The sequence below is a fragment of the Carettochelys insculpta genome, chromosome 1 (assembly GCF_033958435.1).
Source record: "Carettochelys insculpta isolate YL-2023 chromosome 1, ASM3395843v1, whole genome shotgun sequence".
Classification (NCBI taxonomy): domain Eukaryota; kingdom Metazoa; phylum Chordata; order Testudines; family Carettochelyidae; genus Carettochelys; species Carettochelys insculpta.
This window is the reverse complement of record NC_134137.1, coordinates 335,989,505-336,015,842: the sequence shown is the minus strand read 5'-3', so window position 1 is coordinate 336,015,842 and position 26,338 is coordinate 335,989,505. Positions and strand designations below refer to the sequence as shown.

At 39.0% G+C, this 26,338-nt stretch overlaps 1 protein-coding gene across 1 annotated transcript in view; it reads right to left on the bottom strand.

Annotated features, from left to right (window-relative positions):
* PTPRZ1 (protein tyrosine phosphatase receptor type Z1) overlaps positions 1 to 26,338 on the bottom strand; it is a 184,462-nt gene that overhangs the window by 32,943 nt on the left and 125,181 nt on the right. The window contains exons 11-13 of the mRNA XM_074984108.1: positions 25,070 to 25,113; positions 19,407 to 22,965; positions 8,901 to 9,045 (exon numbers count right to left, since the gene is read on the bottom strand). Coding sequence (XP_074840209.1) covers positions 8,901 to 9,045; positions 19,407 to 22,965; positions 25,070 to 25,113 — 3,748 coding nt within the window. The remainder of the gene's footprint in view (positions 1 to 8,900; positions 9,046 to 19,406; positions 22,966 to 25,069; positions 25,114 to 26,338) is intronic.

The window sequence follows — 26,338 nt, the reverse complement described above, 5'->3', positions numbered from 1 at the left end:
TGCACCTGGAACCACTGTACAGTACTTTCAAGTGAAATGCAACTCCAGTACCCTATTCACCCATCCAGATCCACCTGATTCTACTCCGCCTTCCGTTTTTTAGGTACTATACTACTCCAAAGCTGGACTTGAGTATGATATTGTTTTCCTGAGAGACCTTTCCTGTCACAGGTATTGAAATCAATAAAAGGCAAGACACTGTGTAGAAAACCAAACGGAGGCTCACACAGCTATTGTAACTGGGGGGAAAAGGTTGCTTCTTAATGTAGCCATTACACTGAGCACATCTTAACCAAAGGAAGTCATCATGATGCAGATAGCTGAAAGCAGGGGAAGTTTACGATTCCAGCAGATGCTAGCTGTGTTGAAGAAAGGTTTAAGGATGAATACTAATGGAACCAACCTTAACTATGGCCCACACTGATACTTGAGTCTATTTCCATACCCCAGCTGTGAAGATAATATGAGCAGCATCTGGTCAGAGCATAAAACAAGCTATTCAAGGGAGTAAATAACCAACTGCTGCTTTAAGCATTGTACACTCTCCTTAATTAAAAAAACTCAACAGATAATTAAACGTGCCAGTAACATTCTTTGCTATGGGTCATTTAATCTATTTGGAACATTATTCACAAGCGGTTAACTTTAAAAAGATATACGTATTTCAAGGAAAATATTAATCTCATTTTAGATTTATGAATTTCCATTCACTGAAAGTCACTGGCTAAAAATGGTTTTAGGCTCTTTTTGGCATTTTGTGAGCTTACTGTTATTCTAAATTTCCTTACACTTGCCTCTCTGAATTAATAGCAGTGTACACAAAAATACACCTTATAATTAATCTGTGTAATGTTACACTAATAAAGAGTTACATCCAGCTTTCGTAATTTAAAACTGGGGCTCTTCACTTTTCAGGATTCAGTCACTCCCACACTCATCCAATTTTATGAAACCTTTAAAAAAAATTAAGAAAGAAAACTTTGGCTTCACACGGGGTAGATTTAAGGTGAAGCAGTGGGCAAACGAACTGGGGTGAAGACAGCAGATTCTCCAGTGGGTTCTGAGACCTCTGCCAGGGAAAAAGGCTACTTCTTCTTCACTACATCTACACTAGAATAGAAAGTTGACTGAGGTGAAACAATTCTAGCAATGTGAATAACATAGCTGACATATCTTCCATCAAGTTTCCACATGGTCTACATTGTGGGGGCCAAAGGGAGAAACTCTCGCATAGACTTTCCTTGCACTTCTTGTCTGGGACAGAGTATGAGTTGACTGCAGAGCAATTTGCAGTCAATTTGGCAGGTTTTCACCAAGCTTTCTAAATGAACTGTCAGTGTGTTGACCACAGCAGTAGTTTGGACTGAAGTGTAGATGTAGCCCTCTGTCATCTCTTTTCTCTCTGGCCCAGTCATGATATGGCGGATAATTATCAACTTTTCCTGCCACACTGATTGTGTAACGCTTCCTTTTGCTTCAGTTCCCAAATTCCTCCATTATTTTTCGACCTCATTCCTCAATAATTTCAAACTCCTTCATCTCACCTTCACAGCTGTCCAAACAGGGGTCCCTGTGAACATCTTGGCTTCCACTCCACTACACCTCCAACCTGGTGAATGGATTTATTCTTATTTCATGAAGATGCACCCATTGCCCCAACTGCTCTACACTTTGCACACCTCTCTAAGTTTCTTCTCTGTTCTTTTCTCTTCATGCTGCTCCCTATTTCTGGAACAACCTCCCTGGTCCATTCTGAAAACAGCGTAAGTGCAGAGTTGAGGAATCCCTGGTGAACAAAGCTATGCAGGACCTTATTTATGATGAAAAGGTGAAGAACATAAGACTATTCAGTGCAGAGAAGAAGAGGCTACGGAGATGTTAGCGCTCCCTAGGAAAACATAAATGTAGATCACAGAGATGTGGGTGGGAATTGTTTCAACCCCTAAGCATGTGGGAAATATGCAGACAATCCTAAAATGATAGCATTTTTTGTCTCATCAGACCATAATCAGTGTCTGAAATCTCAATAGGTCCTGGTAGATTCCCCTTAGTATGATTGTAAGGGGGTAAAGTATAGTAATTTGAACACAAAATCATGGAGTATTAATGGAGGTTGAAGCTACAGAAAGGAGATTTAAACTTGGGCCAAGAAAGAATTTTCCCTTCAGCAATATTTGGAAGAGTCTTAGCCATCTACAGCAGTCTTGAGCAGGGACTATCCATTCTGTATGCACTTATTCTCATTTAGAAAAATGGAAAAAACAGCCACAGCCAGGCTCTAGACTTCCTGCCAATAACTTTAAATTATAAAATGAAAAATAAATTTCAATTTCTTTTCTACCAACAAGCAGCTCTAAATCAAATGCTAACACTCCCTCCACTGCTGATAATTCAATCCTCCATCTTTCTTTTGAGGCTAGGTAAAAAATATAGGTGCTGCAGTATGACAGTCAACTAATCAGGGCTATTTTGAACCATCATCAATAGGGTGTTCCATAGCCAGCTGGAGAACACCCTGGTGGCCACCTCTGCACCAGGATGCTCATTGAGGCTGCGTCTACATGTGCACGCTACTTCGAAGTAGCGGCGCCAACTTCGAAATAGCACCCGTCACGGCTACACGTGTTGGGCGCTATTTCGAAGTTGAAATCAACGTTAGGTGGCGAGACGTCGAAGTCGCTAACCCCATGAGGGGATGGGAATAGCGTCCTACTTCAAAGTTGAACGTCGAAGTAGGGCACGTGTAGACGATCTGCGTCCCGCAACATCGAAATAGTGGGGTCCGCCATGGCGGCCATCAGCTGACGGGTTGAGAGACGCTCTCTCTCCAGCCCCTGTGGGGCTCTATGGTCATCGTGTGCAGCAGCCCTTAGCCCAGGGCTTCTGGCTGCTGCTGCGGCAGCTGGGGATCCATGCTGCATGCACAGGGTCTGCAACCAGTTGTCGGCTCTGTGGATCTTGTGTTGTTTAGTGCAACTGTGTCTGGGAGGGGCCCTTTAAGGGAGCGGCTTGCTGTGGAGTCCGCCCTGTGACCCTGTCTGCAGCTGTTCCTGGCACCCTTATTTCGATGTGTGCTACTTTGGTGTGTAGACGTTCCCTCGCAGCGCCTATTTCGATGTGGTGCTGCCCAACGTCGAAGTTGAATGTCGACGTTGCCAGCCCTGGAGGACGTGTAGACGTTATTCATCGAAATAGACTATTTCAATGTAGCGTGCACGTGTAGAAGTAGCCTGAGTGTAACTCCATCAGTTTATCAGGGTGAGAGATGTGGTCTGTCAGGTAAGCCCAAATGTTGGTATTCAGCACCTACTGCAAATCAGGCTCATTTAAGGTGTCTCAAGTACAGCACCCAAAAAATAAGGCACCAAAAATCATTAGTTGCTTTTAAAAACTCTATCCCAATGCACAGTGCATCCTGCCTTTTTAGCAGGATGTACTTTTTAAAACATAGATGAGTAAATAAAAACAACAAAAAGAAAATCAAGAAAATTGCTTGATATAATTATTCCAGAAGATCTTGTTCCATTAAATATATGCAGTCACATTACAGCATTTTGTCCTATTTCTGCAAGAAAGATTTTAAACGGAAAAAGATTTGTGTAATGATTTTCACATCGAAAGAGTGCTTTAAAGCATTCTAGTAACATACTGTGTGTTAATTATCCCTTGAAGCCTCAAGTAAATTATACCCTAAAACATCTGGGAGAAAAAAAATTCAACGAATACTATTTAATCTAGAACAAGATCATACTAAGTATTCCATCTGTTCTTCGTCAGCAGCGAAAGCCTTCATGACTAAGCTAAGTGTTGATAGCCATGTCGTTTGCTAATTATCACTCATCTTCAATGAAAAAAGTGATGACTGTTTTAAACTTAAAGACAAAAGTCCCATCAATCAACGTTAACCTCATTATTTAATTTACACCTTTTTGCCGCAGTATTTCAATCCCAAACCTAAAACTGTGGAATTCATAATTCAGACATCGCACTTCTTAGAACACTCATCTGAAACCTGAGACAGTATCAAAGATGTTGCAATAATTAAAGAGGCTACAGCAGTAGTGTCAGACAAATAGCAGCATGTTAAACTGCCATGAAGGAAATTAGAACTGAGCGAATAATTTAAAAAGGTAGTTTAGGGCAAGACTATGACTTGGACTATTTATCAACACTGAGGCTTATGGAGGTGTAACAGTCCTTCAGCCCACTCTTGTGTAGGCCATGTAGACCTGGGCTCTGGCCACGCAAGAATAAGCAGGTGGTCTGTTTCTGTTATTCCCTCTGTTCCCCTGAGGGCAGGCAGTGGGCATAGCCTTGGCTCTTACCCACATCAGGCTGGTTGATGTAGCTCAGTCAGTTGGCATGTAGAATAGAGTGATTTGCTGCTACTATAGGACAGGGAAAATTTCATTTTTCAGAATTGGGATTTTTTTTTCACTCAGTGACCTTATCGTACAAAGTCAATTCACCAGAGTAGAGAAGCAACACTAATGAAAGTTGGATCCAGAGCACCAGACATGAAATCGATGGAACTAGGAGCTTCAGGCGTTCCTGGTAAAACTCTATTAGGAGGACTAAATCATCTATCTGTTTTCTTTGGTTTCGTGGGTTCTGGTTTTGGGTGAATAATCCTTCCAAAGACTGTACAAAACAATGTATCCAAGGGGACAAGGCTGTGAAATGAATATACGGATCTCTTTGCCTACATCACTGTAAACCTAGACTCTCAAAGAGAAAAAAATTATGTGCTTGGAAACTCATTACCTGAGGTATTAGAGTTCTTGAACCATCAAACTAGAGCAGGGCAAAATTATACATTTTAATTTAATATATGGAATCTGAACACAATACACCCAGAAAACATAGGTGTTAAAAGCTGCCATTTCTGCAAGTGAAGGGAGCATTTCACCATGTAAAGAGTAAAATTCTGCCTCATGAAATACTCAAGAGCTTTGGTGTATTCCTCCAGGTGGAAGCTCAATAATTCTTTACAAAGAACAACCACAAAGTTAGTTCTCTACTGGGTGCAACTGCTGTTTGTTTTTACAAAGAATCTGAGTAGATGGCAAAATAATTTCTACATTTCTCCATGAATCTGAAAAACAGGTATTTGCCAGCTTTGCCAGGGACAATTCTTTTTGACTCATCTTCAGACCAAAGAGCTGCACTAAGCAGAGGTTGATGGATATAGTTAACTCTTCTTTCCATGAAGCTGCTGTCACTATACTACCATCATTCTTGTGAACTCTGTTGTCAATAAGGACATGGAGATCAGTTTCCTGTAAGTTTGTATTTGGTGAGCAATTAATGTGAATAATAATAAAATAAAGGCTCATATATGATATTAAATATCAACTTAAAACCAACTAAGCCTGAACATGGAAACTGCTCTGTTACAGTACAGTATCTATTATTCAGGTTTTCCTATGGAATGCAAGTACAAAGAAAATAAAATTGCCCTAGAAAGCTAATGTCCTAATTTTCTATTTACTCTAAAAAGAGCTGTGGCTGCTCAGTGCCTTTGAAAATCAGGCCACAAAGTCCCAGCTACCATATATGGTATTGAGATTTCATTCCTTTAACAAATGTTACTAGCTTTAGCATAATATCAACAAAATTTTATCTTGAAGATTAACAAAAAAGAGCTCCATATTTTACTTTGTAATACAAGAAAATACACAAAGGATTAAATTAAACATCTAGAAGATATTACTGCTAATGGGATTTTTGTTATATTTTGAAAGACTAGATTTCAAAACTGCATTCTCAAAGAAAGAACACAAAATGAACACAATGTCATTTGGCAAGAACAAGCTCATAACGTGTCGGATTACTAAAACTACACCATGCAATCCGGATCTTAAAGTGTATGGCATTGTTTTCTTTTGTAAACAGGAAGGATTTCAAATACCATTTAGCTTTAAAGATAAAGTCTTTTGGAAGATGCATATGAACATTCATGTTGGACAATGTGAAACTGAAGAGAAGGCTGTCAATAAAAGGAGAGTTAACCATAAATCCCTGTGGTAGAATTCATAATCAACTGTGTAGAAGCAATCTAAGAACTGAGTCATGCAATTCTTCCAGACATTAACTGATTCCTTTCCAAGACTCATTATGAAGATGAAATATTTTAAATACATTTTTTATACAGCAGCTCTACTATTATCAAAGGCTGGTCTGCTAGTTACTACAGTAGGTTGGGGCTTGAGTTCAATTCTGTGCTCTACTGAAGATTTCCTGTGGAACCTCACGCAATTCACACAGTCTCTCTATGCCTCCATTCCTTACTGTAAAATGGCAATACTAGCACTACCCTACCTCACACCAACATTGTGAAGCTCAGTTTATTGAAAACTATAAGATGCTGAGATACAACAGTGATGCAGGTTATATAAATTTCTAAGATGGATAAATAGATAATAGATTGTCATTCCTGAGTTTGTCCATTTTGCATTTGTTTTACACTTGTCATGCTGCTTCTTTGTTGAGTGTTATTTTGACACGACTCAGTCTAATACTATGACTTTATGCCTTTATCAAGAGATGTTGGAACTGGCTTAACTAGTGGTGTGTACGTGATGAAAACACGTATAACTCACGTGCATACTAGGTCGAAGAGGCTGGCTGTAGGAAAAGAACCAACAAGGAAGTGAACTAAGTTGTAAAATGTAGCAGGCCCCCTATGCTTTGCATGACGCTTTATATTCCCTCTCAGCTGTGGTTACAGCCCCACAGGCTTGGTATATAATGTATGACCACTTGCACGCCTCTGTGCTGATCTACCCAAGTGTAACTTACACATATTATTTACTTCACTTCTGAATTTGGCCCCAATAGTTTAAATTTCTCTGGAGTCACATTATTTTTTTTTCAAAAAAACTGTTACACTGACAATGTGCCAGCCCTGGAACTCTTGCCATCTCCTGTGTACTTCTAACATTTTCCCTTCACTCCACTGAAGTCCCTCCTTTTGACTTGCTTTTTCCAGATGCATATAAATGATAATACAAGATATACATTTCAAGAAAAAGCTCACCCACCTTCCAGAACACACAAGTGGCTGATTCAAGACTGGGCTACTTAGACAGTTCTTTGGTGGCAGAAAATTCATCTGGAAGGGGGTGGAGGGATTGGAATAGTACATGGTGCCTGTAGCTCCCCCTCTGCTAGAAAGCCCAGAGTGGCTGGTAGTGGCTGGAGAGACCTCATGTTGAGGAGGACCAGCAGATACACTTGCAGGGCAACCATGAGGTCCCACTAGAATCAGGAATTGTATTCTGCCAGTAAAAGCCTCCAGGGAAAGGCATGTTTCCTTCACCTGGGGAGGGACTGCGATCCCAGATGCAATGGCTGTAACTGGACAAACTGGCCCAATATTTCCATTTGCTCACATCTGGACCTCCTGCACAAAGCTGGTAAACATCCTCAAGTGTTTTTGAAATGTCAACAAAAAATGGAAAGTTTTTTGTTTGTTTTGCAGTTATCTGGCCAGTTGGAAGAATGGCTTGAGTTTTTTAAAAGTTCAACAATGCAAACCTGCTTGGTGAATTCTTTCAAAATTGCTTACATTTTTTACGCAGCTCTCCTCCTCTACTGTGCCATTCTTCTGGGTCACTATAGGGGCCCTTTTGCATACTTGGCTTAATCTAATTCTTGACTCCCTGCCCTTCTGCCCCTCTACTTTCTGATTTGCTCACCTTGATAATTTTTTTCTGATTTGTCAATCTTGATTACTATTTTTGGTCCTCTGTGCCTTAAATATTGAGTCTGTTCTGGCCTGGCTATGGTCTGAAGAAGTGGATCTGTCTCACGAAAGCTCACCCAATAAATTATTTTGTTAGTCTTTAAAGTGCTACTTGACTGCTCTTTTTCTACTCTGCTGTTTAATATATTTCCATGGAATCTACTGGAACAAGGCCTATGACAAAATAGGAATTTTCTGTAATATTTTTAATGAATTCTGTTTGTACCTTAGTTTTCCCCATATTTTGCATGCTACGCAGTCGGGGAAATGATTGAGTTTACTCTCAGGGCAGATAACAAACACAGGTCTGTGTGCCATCTCCTTGTCTGGGCGTAATGTACAGAGTTTTTAAGGAAGTGGCTGAAACTGACCCAGACCAACGAAGTGTCTAGAGACAACAGGACTTCCCACAACTCATAGATTGAAGCTACCATCAGTGAAACTGAGCAGAGACCTCAGCTGATGAAGAAAGGACTGAGAGGTGGCCCAATATGAGACTCGTGGCTACTATTGCTTGCCTCTGTGCCATAGTGGCTGTCGGTCCCCTGTATGGAATGGTGGAAATGTGTGTACGTCTGTCTGTGTGAGACAGAGAAAATGTTCCATCCCTGATCACCTGTTGTACTGCTGGCCTAATTTAGGATCTATTATGTAAAACCCTTGAATTAGGACCTCCAACTTCATCTGCTCTGTACATATCCTATGCTGATGGTGCTCTGAGTAACAGGAAATAGGCATGTAAAATTTTACACACACACACACACACACACTCATCTCCACTGTGTTGTAATGGGTTAAGAACAGCAGGAATGGGGACTAAATTTGTAAGTCACCCTACCAATACATTTCTGGTACATGTGCCAATGAAACTCTGGCATTTAATTTTGTTTTCTCTGTATCACTTAATTCCTAAAGGTAAACAAACAATCATATCAACGATATGTTTTTTAAAATCTCTTGATATGCAAGTGAACATTTTAATAGTTTCCTAAAAATAGAGAGTAACGACATACAAATAAATAATAAGTATAACAGCTGTTGGAGCATCAGGGTCTAGTTCGATCTCTTTAAAATCTGCTCAGTAGTACCAATTACATTTGTCTAATCAGGACAAAATCTGAGCTTTGTAGAACTGCAAAAATAAGCAACTTACCTCCAGTATATGAGAATACCCACAAGAATCACTAGACAGATAAAAGTCAGAGCTGATACGACCACAAGTGGTATAACTGTCTTCTTCTCTGATTCCAGACTCTCAGCTAGACCAATACGAGACTCATGGCTACTATTACTTGCCTCTGTAGTCAGAGAAAATTGAAATAATCCATATTTAAATGTGGACAAAAAGCAGAGCATAACTGAACGTGTTTATAGCAGCCCTAGGTAATGTCACTTACCTTTCTAATTTTATTGTGTACTGCAGAAAATATACATATATGCAAACCAGTTTAAAGAAATAAGCAGGCAGAAAGTATAGCAAAGTATTAGCATCTGTGCAACACATCATCCCAGCAGTGGAGAACTTTGTAAAAGAAGTTAAATTTCAATGAGCAGACACTCAGTGCTTTGAGGAATCTGAATATATAATATTGAAGTCCATAAAAATAGCTTTAATATTATATTTTACTTATAATGCAAAAATGTGCTTTTCATTAAGTATAAGTGGACAATGCTCTTAATACAGCAAATAGCTAAATGACGGCTAAATTGCAACTGAAATTGCAATAGTTTAATATTTTGCCAATTCTGTAAATTTGGAAGAATTCATTTGAGCTAAATATATATATAATTCTCTGCAGAAAGCCAAATAAGGAGTGAAATATATATATATATATATTTATATATTTCCACATAAATAGATCTATTTTATTATTAACTTCACTTTTCTGTTAGCCTCATATTACCAGATTCCTCAAGTGCTCAGGCCCAGAAATATATTAGGATTTCAAAATATATTAAAATGAAAGAACACAGCAAAGAGAACTAGCCTGGCAACCCCTTCTCATGTCAGCCCTTAAACTTAGAGTCAAAAGGCTGTCTCACAATACTTAGCGTTATGGATTTTGCCCCAAATGGCAGTTTTTCTAGTGACTGTAGTTCACCCATATGAATGTGTATGACCTTCATATTATTATCACTGCAAATCAAAAAGTATTTCAGAGTTGTTGGAATTATAGCCTCAATATTTCAAAGACAAAGCCCCCTGTACCCATGGACAATCCCAAATCAATGGGCCTTTTTGTGGGTGCAGGAATCTGCCTGCGTGGAGTCACTGGTAGGTTTGGGGCCTAAGCGATCAATTCTACAGTTCTACTTGAACAAAATTGCCCTCTGATGAAAGTTTAATGGGATTTTTGTCCTGGTAAGGATGGCAGGCGCAAGCCCTACTTCCTCAAATACACAATATTAGAACTGCTGGGAAAAAATGTCAGTGCAAGAGTTTTCCACTGAAAAATGGTCTGTCTCAGAATCTGCAACTTTTTTCAGAATCTTGATTTTTACACAGTTTTGTTTAAACTTGGGGAAAAAATCTACCTCAGTGTATGAGCAAGTTCTGATTTTTCTTTTTAAAACTTTTTTTTTTTATTTTAAAATATATTGAAATAATTAAAAAGGTCAAATTGAAACTTTGCAAAATTTCAATAGTTTCTAAGGCCCTGGAGACCATTTGAATCATCTTGTCTGACTCCCTGCATAGCACAGGCCATAGAATTTCCCCAAAGTAATTCTTAGAGCATAATTTTTAAAAAAAAAAAGCAACCTCAATTTAAAAATTACCAGTCCTGGAGAATCCACCACAGCCCTTTGTAAATTGTTCTGATGCTTAATTCTCTCACCATTAAAAATTCATGCCCTATTTCAGTCTGAATTTGTCTTGCTTCCAGACACTGCAATGTATTATAAAATCACAGAATTGAAGGCATCTTGAGGGGTCATGTAGTCCAGTTCCATGCACTCATGGCAGGAGTAACTATAATCTGGGTCAACCTTGACAGGTGTTTTTCAAACCTGCACCTCAAAGTCTCCAATGATGGAGATTTCACAATGTCTCTAGGCTATTTCATTCAGTAGTTAAGTACTCTGAAAGGAAGCTTCTCCTGATTTCCAACTTAAACTACCAGGCTGTAATTTCAGCCCATTGTTTCTTTTCCTATTCCCAGAGGTGAAATAAATTTATCTTCCTCCTTGTAAAAATCTTTATATATTTAAAAACTGTTATCATGCCCTCTCACCCCCAAGTCTACTCTTCTCCAGACTAACAAATCCATTTTTTTCAGGCTTCTCTCACAGGTCATGCTTTCTAGAGCTTTAACCATTATTGTTGCTCTTCTCTGGACCTTCTCCAAATTTTCCACATCTTTCCTGAAAGGTGACACCCAGAACCTAACTGAGGCTGCAGCTACACTACCATTTTCCTGTTGGAGGTGCCCTGGTAATGAAGCAATTTCAAGCAGGTTAATGAGATGCTAACGTGCACATTCAGCACTTCATTAGCATAATATCAACCGCATGAACAGATTTTCAACTGCAGAGTGACAGTGAAGATGGGGGCAGCTCAAAAATAAGTTCCCCACTGTGATATTCCCTTACTCCGATCTAGTTCTGTGGGAGTAAGGGAATGTCGAAATGGGGCAATTATTTCGAAGCTACCCACATCCTCACAGTCCATCTGCAATTGGAAGTCTGTTCACGCAGTCACCATTATGCTAACGAGGCACTGAATGTGCACATTAGCATTTCATTAGCCTGCTTCAAATTGCCTCATTACCATGGCACCTCCGAGGGAGAATGGCAGCGTAGCAGCAGCCCCAGTAATCCAGTTGCGGCCTAATCAGTGCACAGTAGAGTGGAAAAATTACTTCTCGTGTCCCAACTACAACACTCCCCCTAATACATGCCAGAATGATGTTTGCCTCTTTTACAACAGTATTACACTATCCAGTTGCATTTGGCTTGTAACCCAATATGACCCCCAGATCCCTTTCTGCAGTATTCCTCCCTTTTTGCAGGTATGCAACTGATTGTCCCTACCGAAGTGGAATATCTGGCATTTATTTTCATTGAATTTCATCCTGCTTACTGCAAATAATTTCACCAATTTGTCCAGATCATTTTGAATTTTAATGATATCTTCCAGAGCACTTGCAATCCCTCCATGCTTGGTACCATATGCAAACTTTGTAAGGGTGCTTCCTGTACCATCATCTAAATCACTGATGACGATATTGAACAGAATCAAAGCCAGAACTAAATCCTATGGGACCTTGCCCAATACGTCCTTCCAGCTTGACTGTGAACAACTGATTACTCTCTGGGATTGGTTTTCAAACCAGTTATGCACCCACCTTCTACTAGTTCCATCTAGGTAAAATTTCCTAGTTTATTTATGTGAAGCTCATGCAAGACATTATCAAAAGCCTTTCTAAAGTCAAGACATACCACAGCTACAACATCCCTCACTATTCACCAATCTTATTATCCCAAAAAAGCTATTAGGTTAGTTTGACGAGATTTGTTCTTTATAAATTCATGCTATTACTTACCACCTTATTCTTTTTTAGATATTTGGCAACTGATTGCTTTCTTGATACTAAAGTTAAGATTACTGGTCTGTAATCTCTTGGTTGTCCTCATCTCTTTATTTTTTTCTACAGATGGGCACTGTATTTCCTTTTTTTCAGTCCTCTACAGTCTGTCTTCCATGACTTCTTGAAGATAATTGCTAATGACTCTGATTTCTCCTTAATCAGCTGCTTGAGTATTCTAGGATGTATTTCATTAAGGCCTTGGTGACTTGATGACATCTAACTTGTCTAGGTCATTTTTATCCTATTTCCATATTTTGGTCTCTGATCCTACATCATTTTCACTGACATTCACTATGGCTATGTCTACACTTACAAAAAACCTTGAAATGGCCATGCTAATGAATATTCAGCACCTCATTAGCACACCACTGGCACTTTGCTCGCCCACGGCTCGGCTACACGGGGTCCTTTTCAAAAGAACCCTGCCGATACCAAAACCCCCTTATTCCTATCTGCTGATAGGCATGGCTACTTCGAAGTAGCTGGTTCGTGTAGACGTGGCTAAAAAGAGTAGTTAACATTACTGTGGTTCCACATTTTCTGTTTTTGTTTTCCCCGCCTCACTGAATTACTGGCTTATCCTGTCTTTGATCTCTCTCTTGTTTACAATGTATTTGCAGAAGGTTTTCCTTTTACGCTTTGGCTAAGTCTACATGGAGATCTGCCCAGCGCCACTGCCTGCAGAGCTATGCAAAGTGCGCTTCTTGGGATTGCAAATGGCTGTCCGTTTGCATATTCCTGAAGCTCATTACTATAGCCATGCAAGAGTTTGGTGCTGGCAGAAGGGGGTGCTGGCACTGCAGAAGCCACATGGACATGCCTCTGCTGGCTAACCCCTCCTCTGCCACCAGTTCCTTATGCCTCAAACATTTTAGGCATAAGGGACTGGCGACAGAGGGGGGTTTAGCTATTAGAGGAATGTCCACACAGCCTCTGCAGTGCCAGCACCCGCTTCTGCCAGCACCGAACTACTGCATGGCTATGGTAATAAGCTCTGGGAGAATGCAAATAGGCTTCCATTTGCAATCCTGAGAAGCTCACTTTGCACAGCTCTGCCTGCAGTGGCACTGGGCAGAGCTCCGTGTAGACCCAGGCTTTATGTCTCTATCTAGTTTTATCTCATTTTGTGCATTGGCCTTTCTAATTTTTATACTTTTCTCTTCTAAACTGAAGAGGCCCATTATCCAATATTTGTTCCTCTTGTAAATAGTTAGAAAGAGTAATCGAATTTATTAAGCTAAATAGATGAGCTCCTTGAGTCTTTCACTATGGCTGTGTCTACACTTGCATTCTGCCTATAAATCATATTTTCTAATCCTTACTCCTCAACTAGTCCCACTAATTTCAAGACTGGTAGAATCTAACCCTTAACATTACTAAACCAGCACTCATTTAGAAAACATAAAATACAAATAACACGTGGACTTTGCAAACATCTAATACATGAATCACTTCAGTTGAGGCAAAATGGAATTCAATTGATATTTCATTTAGCAAATGAGTCAAAATACTGGTTTTTGTCTTAATTTGGGATTAAACAAAATTTTGAAATCTCAATTTATTTTTTCAAATGTAATTTCTATTTTGTGCACAGCCATACAGAACACCAGATGGAATCTGTAAAGGACAAACATTGACTGAATTGTTCTCTGAAACCTATCAGCATTAGCAAAGTGATTAAAATAATTCAGTGGGAAGGTAATTAGCAGGCTACTATCAGGTTTTCAGGATCACGAGTTTCCTTTATAGATAGACCTCAACATAGTTCTTGATTCTGTATGGCACAATTTTTGCTAATTTATAGCATTTAAACATCTAAGTAAATCACTTCCTGTAAATTGGCTAGTTAAAAGTACAAGTGTTATCAGTTGTGGTCACACATTAATTGAATGTGCAGAATTGTACTCACTGGTCATTTCTACACAGGCCACTTCCTTCAGAAGTGGCATGCTAATACATGGAGCAAAATATGCTAATGAGGCATGGATGCAAATTCCCCCCGTGTCATTAGCCTAACGTCACATGATTTGGAGTCTGGAAGACCGTTCTTCTGGACTCTAAAATGCCATGTAGAAGCATGGTCCCGGGGAGGCTTCTGGAAGGCAGTCCTTCTTCCGGAGGCCCCTTCTTCCCAAAAATTTTTGGGAAGAAGGGGCCTCTGGAAGAAGGACTTCCTTCCAGAAGCACCCCCGCCCTCAGGGTTGCGCTTCTGCATGGTGTTTTGGAGTCCAGAAGAACGGTCTTCCGGACTCCAAATCACGTGACGTTATGCTAATGACATGGGGAGAATTTGCATCTGTGCCTCATTAGCATCTTTCGCTCCATGTATTAGCATGCCACTTCTGAAGGAAGTGGCCTGTGTAGAAACGGCCACAGTGTTGGCAGCTGTTTTTAAAAAACAGGGCCCAAATTTCTGGTGAATAAGATATGGGATGCACTCAGGCATCTCAAACCGATTTAAATGGGGACTATTTCTGTGGATGAATGATTAAGAGGTGGCCCATTGAGTAAACTGCACTTATTCAACTAGGGAGGTACTCCCAATGAAAAACATTATCTTATATTTTTAGCAACAAGGTAGCTTAAAAATGCACCATATTTTAGTGATTTAAATTAGGAGAATGAAAAGAATGCAACCTTTCAGCCCTATCAGGTAGCTCTTTGCCATTAACTTAGCCATTCCAAATGCTAAATCCTACTAAGTACATTACAAGGGCAGTATTAGATATAAAAGGCTTGTCTACACTTGCCCCCAACTTCGTAGGGGGAATGTTAATCAGGGCTATTTCGAAGTGCCTTTACTCCTCAAAATTTTGGGAGTAAAGGCACTTCGAAGTGCCCGCGGCTACATACATGCTGGCACTTCAAAGTTTAACACTTTGAAGTTGCCGCAGGGGAGAATTAGTCTAATGAAGTGCTGCATATTCACCACAGCACTTCGTTAGTAAACTCCAATCACCCTGATTAACATGCCCCCTTCGAAGTTGGGGGAAAGTGTAGACAAGCCCAATGGCCTTGATATATCATGTATATTTTAGCTATGCATTATGGGCATATACTCATGCTGCACAGCTAAAATACAAATGTTATTTCATATGTGAACCCACTAGCATGGACCTGGAAGCATCCATGTGGTATTTTATAATAGAGAGATGCTTCCTTGTCACACTATTAAAAGACAGCATTTATGCTATATGCTATATCGTGCTCATTGAAGTAGCGCAGGTTTCCTGTAGTTCGCCTTCAGAGTCTGTGGCATATTTTGGCCCATTCCTATCCCCTCCAACCTCCCAGTCAAAAGGTCATCAGAAAAACTTCAGTGACAGTATATTGTGAAGTAAGCTAACAAATTTCAATACAAATAAGCAGCTAGCTTTTTACACAGTAGTTTAAATAGATTATTATCAAACAAACACTTACGAAAATAACCTATATTATTATTTGATTACTGATTTCACTAGGCACCAAACTCTGGTTCATAGTAAAATGGAAGTAAATAGCATATTATAGAGGTCTGATTGATTCTTAGACAAAATCTAGCTTAGTGCACAAGGGGCGGAAGGCTGCTGCATAGGGTAACATTGTTCATAAGGTTCTGTCCTTCGCATCAAATTGTGTTGGCAAAGTTTTTGTGAAGCTGCAAAAACCCTGACCAATGATTAGCATTGCTTGTGTATTTTTGACATTGAAGGGAGACCTGTCTGCACATAACCCTTCTTCAATTTCCAGAGAAGAATGTTCTTAGCATCCCTGGGACCCTCTCATCTTCCTGGGTTACATCTTCAGCTTGTTTTTGGGAGAACTTTTTCCTCCAGGCAGCCAACTGACTCTCCATTCCATGGGTAATTTACAACCAGGGCGGAAGCTGCTCTTCTCTCCATGACTGGGTTGTCAGGGCCTTTCCTGACACAGGACTACAAGTGGAACAAGTTTGGTGGTCATGTAGCTGGTATTGCAGAAAACTCTCATTTGGATTCTGTCTCACAATATGTACAAATACAGCCCTACAGTCATGAGGAGTGGCCAGATCTCACATTTGCTTCTTTTTTCACCAGGCCAGGATATGGGCTTTGTGTTTAATCAACTATTTCTTAAAATTAGACATTTATATTTCTATTCAGTGTAGCTGGTGCTATTCTGAAATACGAGCACATATTAGTTTCTCAAAGCTCAACTCTTCCTGAGTTTATAAGCTGCCACTTTTAGAAGGAATAGCAACCTTTGCTAATAGAGTTAAGTAAGGGCCAGAATCTAAAATATCACACATAATCACAATCTTCTAATTGGGCATGGGTGATATCTAAATTCACACTAACTCCATGCAGGGATACTAAAAAAACCCCAAACATTCCTAACAAAAACATCAGTTTTTCTCTTTTACAACAGCAACAAGCATTAGCATTAATACTTACAATTTATGTATGGGGTGATACAGCTGCACGGTTCTCTGCAGTCATTAATAGAAAAATCAGAGAGCCCTCTTAACATTTAACTTCTCCAGTTTCCTGATTTGAATCCCTGTGCAGTAAGTGACATTACTCTTATTGATTTCAACGTATAGGAGCAAACACTGTGAACCTGATCTATTGACCGCAAAAGTCAACAGGAAATCTTCCCCTGGATTCACTGGGTTATGGATTAGGTCCTGTGTAATTTTGTTTTTACCTAAAAGCTAGTTCCTCCTTAATTTTGGACACACCTTCAGATGTGTGAGACAGTCAGCCATAAATTCTGCATCATCCTTTTCTCTTCGATATTACAATCCATTGCAATCCACCTGCTATAGCAATTTTAAAATATGAATGACTTGAAATTCCTCTCAGATAAATGGTTCAATAGGAAAGCTTGACAAGATGATTATTAACTGATGAAGCAATTTTTCAGTGATGCGGATTTTATAAATGCATTTCATATTACCAACACCACTAATTAATAAATAAGAATACAATTTACTATTAAACAACACATTAGTTAACAATATTTTTAAACTCACACAATGTCTCAACAAAAGATCTGAATTATGTAACTACTGAGGAATGCACTGTAATACTTTAGATTTAAATTAATACAGATATTCATGTATCACAAGGTTCTTTTCTTATTGTTTTTAAATTAATACTGAGGTGTAACTAAGCAGTTATTTCTGATCAGCAGGAGACCTCATATGAGAAATTTGCTTCAATTTAATTGCTATTTTATTAAAGGACAACAGAAGACAGAATTTGTTGGAAGAAACTAATGCATAGGCAAATTCTTTAATAACTGTGATGACTGGAAGCTAAATTGTAAATTTACGTTATTAGTTCAGCCATATGTTATTCCATCCTTCTGAAGTACTGTCAAGACTCAGACTCATGGTTAATCAAAAATGAGGCATTTTAAGTTAATTACAGCAAACTATATATAATTTACGATAACCTCCATGTCATTAGCTGGTATAAAATCTGCTTAGAGTAATTATTCTACTTTTCTTTTTTGCTGCCATTTAAAGGAACTGAATTTATTTCATGTCTGTTTTACATAATTTCCCTTAGGAAACATCAGAACTATTAACCCATCTACTGACTCAATTGCTTGCTCAGGTAAAACTCCTGTTGAGCAAATAGGGTCATGATTATTCATGCTACGATACCTTGGTCTATGCTGGCTGCTGGGAATGCTTTTGTGCATAAAGTTACTAACAAAGTTATCTGATTGTGTATTTGCAAGATTGGATTTAAGACTTTTGCTTACTATACAGATACCATTAGTTGGATGACACTGCCCTCTAGGGAGGCTATGGAAATGTGAGGGAAGTTCAATATCTAACGTGTTTGTACATTATCAAATTAATCTTGAATGGTTCAAATTAGTACAGATATTGCTGGTTCTGATCTGACACTTAGTTTTCAACAAATATGACAAATAGGCAATACAAGTTAATTTTTTGCCCACTTCAAGTTTTTCACAACAGAACTTTTTAAAGCATTTGCTTTAAATTTTAAACTTAAGATTAAAGGTATTATAAAAGTGTGGTCCAATTTTGCCACCCATACCCAGGCTAAATAGTGATGCCTCTAATTTCTCCCATCCCCAAGTAGAATTAATTCTAATATGAGCCCCAATATGGAGACAGTTCAGGGGTCGGACACCTCTGGCTCTGGCTGGGTTCAGGCTGAAGGAGAGATGGTTCAGCTGCAGCAGGTTCAGTCTGGTGCTGGCTTCAGCTATCCCTCCCACATCCATGGAAGACCGGAGGCTAGGCTAGACTGGGGCCAAGGGTAGAGCAGGGTCCTTGGGCAGGTACCTTGAGTAACTGCATGACTACTTACTTGGATGCTAATAGTGTACATGGCAAATAGCTAAGCTGGATTCAGTAGAACCAATAAAGAACAAGGAAAGCATGGTAGAATCTAGCTCTTTGTGATTTTAGAAATGAGCAAGTCTAGGAGGAAGTTTCTGCAACTTCCTGAAATTTAAATATGAGAGCAGCAATAAAAATGAAAACAATTTTATACAAGCTAAAACCAATCAGAATTAGGTTGCAACATCTTTCATCTTGCTGAGTTCATCTTTAACTGTGCAAAATAAAAAAAGTATTTCCATAATAAAAGCATAATTTTAGGATCCTTTCATATAGAACTTTAGACTTCTGCAGCAAGCTTTCTTCTGAAAGGGCAATAGTTACACCTTACAAATGTCCTAAGTCCCACTTAACCTTTAAAGAACAAAAAGACCCCCTATGTATAACTCACATTGACTGTATGAACATACCCAAGGACAGTATTTGGACTTAATATTACAGGGTTTTACATTTGTAATTGCAAGCAATCAAAAGTTGCTTTTAAACAGAGATTCTTCAACATTCTCCCTGTTCCAGTGTTTCCTTATTCAAGCCAACTGCCCTATTAAGTTTTTCCATCACTGAAATATATGTAGAAATTCTCATTAGCCTCATATATATATATATATATATATATATATATATATATATATATATATATATATCTGTGCTAAGTTTTTTTTCATTTTCAGTGGCAGAAAAATGTCACAGCTACATATATAATGCATTAGACTGACCCACAACTAACCTGCCTCAGAACTGTTGAATGCGGGTGAGTGATCACTAGTTACAGATGGTGCTGATGACAGTGATGATCCAGGAGATAATTCTGAGTTACCTGCTTCAATGGCCCCCTCAGCGTCTCTCTCATTAAGGTCAGGAAAACTGAAATCTGTTGAAGTCTCATTATCATTAAGGCTATCTGAGGTACCTTGACCAGAGCCACTTTCTTCATCACTTGTAAAAATAGCCCAAGATTTAGACTCTGGTGTTTTTTGCAATGGGATACTAAGAGTCTGAATATGGTTTTCCCACATTGTTGGATTGTTGTGGTTCTTAGGTATCAATGCTGCCAATGTTGGTACTGATGGATTGTTATGTCTGTCCGTGACATGGGTTAGCTGACTGTCTGATGCAGCAGGTATAATTTTCTTTTCGTCTTCAGATTTCTCAGAATGTGAATTGATCATTAGGTTATTCTGATCCTTTATATTGTTTATGTGGGTATTATGCTCATCTACTATCTTTTTCTGAGTTTCTCTATGGGAAGTGCATGTGACGCAGTTACTTACAGGTGAGCCATCCTTATACTCATCATACTCAACATCAATTACAGGAGGCCACAAATTAGTATGTGAATTGGCACTAGGGAATAACCCAGAGGATGTCTGAGAGGGAACCAGCAATCTGGTTAGGGTTCTAAGGCCCTCACTACTGGGAGAAACAGCCATGACAGAAACATACACATCTGGTAAAGGAAGGGCATGATGAACAGATACATGAGAATCAGAAACAACTGCAGGCACATGAACAGAAACGTCAGCAATAGTAGAACTTGAGAAAACAATGGGAACGTCATTTTTTTGATAAACACTTGAAGAAATATGACTTTTTAGAAAAGTAGGGATATTTGGTAATATGTCAATTGTTAAGGCAGGAGTAGCCATTCTGCTGTCTACTTTGGGGGGCAAAGCATTAGCATTTCCTAAACTGGTTGACTGGAATGAAACATCGTTACTGTACAATGAAGGAGCAACCTGGTGATCATCTTCATTGTTAAACAAACTGGATAAAACATATTCCTCACTTCCATAGGAACCAGTTAAACCTTGAAGTGATGTTGTGGGCTTACTGAAGGTGTGTGAGAACATGTCAGCAACTGAAGGCGCAGGTGTAGAATGCAACATTGTTTTATTTGAAGCAGAATCTGGTGCCATCTGAGAGAATATCGGGTCAAACGTAGAACTATCCTTATAAACCCTGGAGTGTTCAACCAATAATGGATCACTAGGCACAGTTGCAGCTGCTTTAAGCAGAGTGCCATCATCAGAAGATTGAAAGGACGTTTGTAATAATGCTTCATTATTTAATGTAGCTGAGGTCTCATAAAAGTACTGATGTGTTGAAGGAGACAATATTTCGCTAGAAGTAGGGACAGAGACAGCTTGATCTGAGATTGCACTATGCATAGGCATAAGCAAAGTATCATCAAAGGCTGGAGATGTAACATGCAAAGGCTGAACAGAAAAGTAATTTTCAGAAAGTTTACTAATATCATAATCAAATATCTTAGTAGAGGGAAAAGCAAGAGAGACTGGAAGGACTCCCTTTGTGCTAGAAACAGGAAGTGGGGTTTCTTGCAAAGACACAGTCTGCTTAATTACATCATTGTTAGAAACAGATGTACGAAGTTCAGGCATCACTGTACTTTCAGCATGGGAAGCAACTTCACTGAAGGAAGAAATTTGCAGTTCTTTCTCATCTCCATATATTACATCACTTTTGTGAAGTGTCTCATTAACATCACTAAACACAGATGTTGCATATGTAAATTCACCTACAGAATCAGAGGAAGGAACTTTAAGTATGGTCAAAGCATCTGTGTCAGGCAAAAGGGACTCACTACCAGAGTACGGTTCAGACCAATCCATATCACTAGATAGAGAACGGGTAGGCAGCAGCAAAGTATCAGGTTGTGCTATTACAGAAGAAGGCTTATGCACCAGTACATTGTTATAGCTGCTAAATAAGGGATACTGTTGAAATACGCCAACAGAATCATGTGCATATTCTGCAGAGTCATAAGTAACAGTAAAAGTTTGTATGGAGCCCACATTACTAGACAAAGCATGAGTAAGTTCAGACATTGTAGATAGTGCATGCATATTTAAATCACTGCTGGATGGTTCAACTTGAGAAAACATGTGAGTTCTATTATGACCAAATATCAATGTCTCTGAAGCAGCATGAGTAGTCTGATGTGACATCACATCAGAATATTGAGCAAGGCTTGGCTGTATGAAAATATCACCCTCAGCCAATGTCAAAGAAGCATGCAGGGACACCTTATCACTTGTACCAGCTGGAGTAACTTGTGGAAACATTTGAGAAACTGTATACAGATGGTGAAACATTTTACTACTGAAGGAAGCAGAGGAAAATGTAAGCAAAGGTACATCACCATAGGAAGACAGGGTGGGTTCAAATGACACCTCAACACCGGGAAATACAGGTGTAGCATGCAAGGTCACATCACTACCTGATGTAGCAGGGGTAGTGTTGAGCATCTGAGTGTCAAACAATAAAGGGGTGACTAGAGGAAACACTTCACTACTGTAGGAAGGTTGAAGAGGTATCTCACCATTATATACTGGTTGAGTTGTCTGAGAGAGTACCTCACTGGCAACAGAAGCAGAGCCATATTCTCCAGAGCTTGAAGAGAAAGAATGAGGTGATAACTCAGTAGGGGAGAAAGCAAAATTAGAATAATGTAGCAATTCTATATCAACATCTGAAGTATCTTGTGACATCACTGGACCACTGGAATAGGGCATTGTAGGTGGCTTTGAGCCCTCAACATATGCATCAGTATAACTAGTCTGAAATAACAGCTCATTATCCAATGGGACATCAGATTTAGATGCCAAATCTGTTGCATTTTGAAACCACAACTTTCCATCAACAGAAGGAGTACTCTCTGCAGATTCTTCAGTACCTGACAGCGGTACATATTCTGAAATATTTCTTACATAGCTTTCTGAATCAACATCATATTTGTTTACTTCTTGGCTTCCTGAATGAAGGATGTCCTCCAGGGATGTTTCCTCAATGACAAATTGCTTGGTAGATGTGGTAGGAATGGAACCCCAAGAGTTGTCTGCAACTTGATGAGTTTTAAAAGTTGACAAAATATCTTCCTCACTACCACCAGGAGCAGCTATGCTTGTAGGTTTAGTGCCAGAAGAAATGTAAATGTATTCTTCGTCAAGACCGTGGATGGAGTCAGTGACTTGTGGCGGGATTCCAATAATAGTTTCAGATTCTTCTTTTACATCTGATGTTTCAATAACAGGTTGGGAAGTAGGGTAAAAGATGGCTTTGAAAACATCCTCCTTTCCATGTGATCCTTGCTCTCTTGTTAAGTATCTGTTTGTTTTAGCTTCATTGAATTTTGTCCCCATTTTCTCTTGACTATAGCTAGATGTAGTCACTTGGAATTCTTTTTTCTTTATTTGGTTTACAGCACTATCACTGCTAGGAACCACCACCATTTCTTCATCTTCCTCTGCTTCCTTCTCTTCAACTTCCTCCTTTGGAAAGAAAACAACATAGTAAATGTTTATTAGCAGAGTTTATGGATAAAACAGGAAAACTCAAGACATATACTGCACCACATTTGTCTGTATCCAGAAATTATAACAGACAAAAAGACAGGTAGCCTTTGAAATGGATACTGAATTTAATAATAAAATGGTTTTAAATAAAAAAAAAATCATCTCCTTTTTTTCCCCCAACAAAAAAACCCCAAACAAACAAAAAAAAAACCCACCTCTACTTCCTTAACATTGTATGCCTGCTGCTGGTGACTGGTAAAGGGACATAACTTTTTACTGGCTGGGTTTACATGGTGCTCTCCACAGTGTCGCTGCTGGCAGAGCTGTGCAAAATGAGCTTCTTGGGATTGCAAATGGCATGTCATTTGCATACTCCTGAAGCTCATTACCATAGCCCCGTTACAAACGATTGAGGCATAAGGGACGGGTGACAGAGGGCGGGTTTAGCTGGCAAAGGCACGCCCACATGGCCTCTGCAGTGCCAGCACCTCCTTCTGCCCATGCCGAAATCTTGCAGGGCTATGGTAATGAGTTTCAGGATTAAGCAAATGGCACGCTATTTGCAATCCCAAGAAGCTCATTTTGCATAGCTCTGCTGGCAGCAGCACTGAGGGGAGTGCAGTGTAGACACAGCCACTATGTTTTCACCGTAGAGTATTATTGTTTGAAAGAATCTCAAAGATGTGCATTAATATCCTTTGACATCAGTACAAGTGTCATTGAAACACAACAGAAGACCTTCTGTCTTGCCATTTCCCTATTGAGAAATGAGTTTTAGACATTTCTTTCAAAGCTTTTGAATGTATGCCTGGCTAGTGTGCAAACTGATGTTTCTCAAGTGTGTTGATAATAAGTACATGTACCGAGTCTTTGCACCCCCTGGGTCATCTTCTGCCCATGACAATTGAAAGGGTCATCCAATACATCAGAAAATATTTTAATATCTTTTTATTCTGCTTTCAAATAATTTAATCTTCATAGTTTCTCCACACAGGATGTTTAGGATGCCAAATGTCAACGTGACCTGGGACATTAGAAGCTTAATTTATGGGCAATATCTCACAAACCACATACTAAAATTTCTTTTGCAGTCATCTTACTGTTTACTGAACACATTGGAAAGTACTTCTGCAGAAATGTACGTTAGGGCTTTGCATTAAGTTCTGAAGATCTGTTTTCTCAAGATCAAGTCTTGCAGTCTTAATTCAGCTCTAAATCAGGCAAAATCTGAACAATAGTTAACTAACATCTAGATACCATGTTGATGGGTGAAACATAAGTACTTAGATAAAGGAATTACATAAATGTAGATAAATGGATTTAACAAACGGGTAATTAGGTAGATAGGTACGGGGATGGAAAGATGTGTGGGAAAGACAGCTATCTATTTAATTGATTAGGATTTGCTCCTTGGTGATAATGTGAACATATTATGAAACAGTAAAACAGATATTTTGAACGATCATTTAATACTACCTATTGGCAACATTACTGAAATATTTTATACTCCATTAAAATTGCATTGGGAAATTGTATTTCTCTGCTTTTATGCCAGCTACCTTAGCTGCCAAAAATACAACTGTGTCAGATATGGAGTTATGAAGGCATCTAAAATTATATAAAACATCATTACATTATTATAAAATGTGGTTAATACACTAGATAAGTGTTGGGTTCCTTAAGGAAGCTAAGAATAAATCTCATTCTCAATAATATAAAAAAGCCCTTTCTAATATTATAGAGAAGCAAGGCATTAAACTTCAAAATCAACATTTTTATATACAGAGAACCTATCACTATCCCAAAGCTGAATCTAGCCTGAGGAGGCTGTTTTGGGGGAGGAGAAGCAATCCCACATTTTGGGGAAGAAGAAAAAGCATTTCTTTTGTCAGGTGGATTTTGTCTTCAATGTAGAGTAATTCCCAAGGGGTAGGTATTACTAGGGAAAGTGAAGGTGACATGGTTAAAAGTATATTTTAAATTCATCTCTGCAAATTATCACAGTGGAGTGTGTGAGATATTATTTTCAAACCCTTATGTGAAAATGAAAGTATGAAATGACTGAACTTTACAGTACCTCATATTCTTCAGTTTCATCTGGTTCAGGAAAGAGTTCAATTTCTATGAAACAAAAATGTACATTGCATTATGCAGTGTTTTAACCTCAAATAATTATTGATTTTGCAAGACACAATGGTATAATTTTCATGGTTAGTTTAGAAATAATAGACCAAAAGATGTTATTTAAACTGCTTTACAATCACTGGCCATCACAATCTTATAACCATTTTCTAACCAGGGCTGCACTAACCAATAAACCCTTTAGATTGAAGTCTAAGGTTGTGTCTATGCTCACGTGAAAAGTCAACAGCTGATATATAATTTTAGGTACACCAGTTGTGTACCTAAAATTGACTTTTCAGCCATCAATTTTGGTGGATGTTTTCATGGCAGCAAGTCGATGAGAGCTCCGCCCATCGACCTCCCTTCTCCTTGCTTGCAAAGAGTTCCGGGGTTGACGTTGATGCCAGAATGCACCATTTTGCACCTGTGTGAAACAGCACCCCAGAAGATTGAACCTGAGAGGCTGATCTTCTGCAGTAAGTGTAGATGTAGGCTGAGATGATTTTGGAGAGTCCTACTATTTGCAGATGCTGCCAAATAGCTGCACAGAGATGTAACAACCTCTATGAGGTAAACAATGTGACTCAACAACTTTGCAGGCCTTCTGTTGAAAAATTACAGTTGATTTCAATGGATCATGATTTGGCTCTGCAAGTGTAAACTATAATGGACCCTATGAAGGCATTAAAAGATGTGTTTCAAGTTCGTATGAATAGATATAGGCATTAGGTATTATGCATCTGTAATTAAATGTCTCCTTCTGAAAAGCAGTTATTGTGCATCTGCAATAATAGGACATTCTTAACTGAAATATTTTGCCTGCATTAATATTTTATTATTCCATATTACACAATAATTACCTGCAACTTTCTTCCTACCCCCCAAAATAAGGTAAGCTAAAGGTGACATTTTCAATGGTGCTCAGTGCTGGTACACTGATCCCATTTAGGTAAATGGCCACTGACAGCAGAAGGAATAGATTAGAGCCAGTTATATGTCTCTATGAACCAGTTACGTGTGTCTATTTTGCACTCCTGCCTGTTCAAGTGGCCACTCCTGATTAGACTAAGGGTAATTTTTTTCAAAAATATCTAAATAGCATACAGAATAGGTTCTATTTTCAGAAGAGTCTAATGGCCAGATCCACAAAGGTATTTAGGGATCAGTCTGATAAGTGTTGAAACACCTGACTCCAAAGTGTCTCATAGGATCCTAAGTCTTG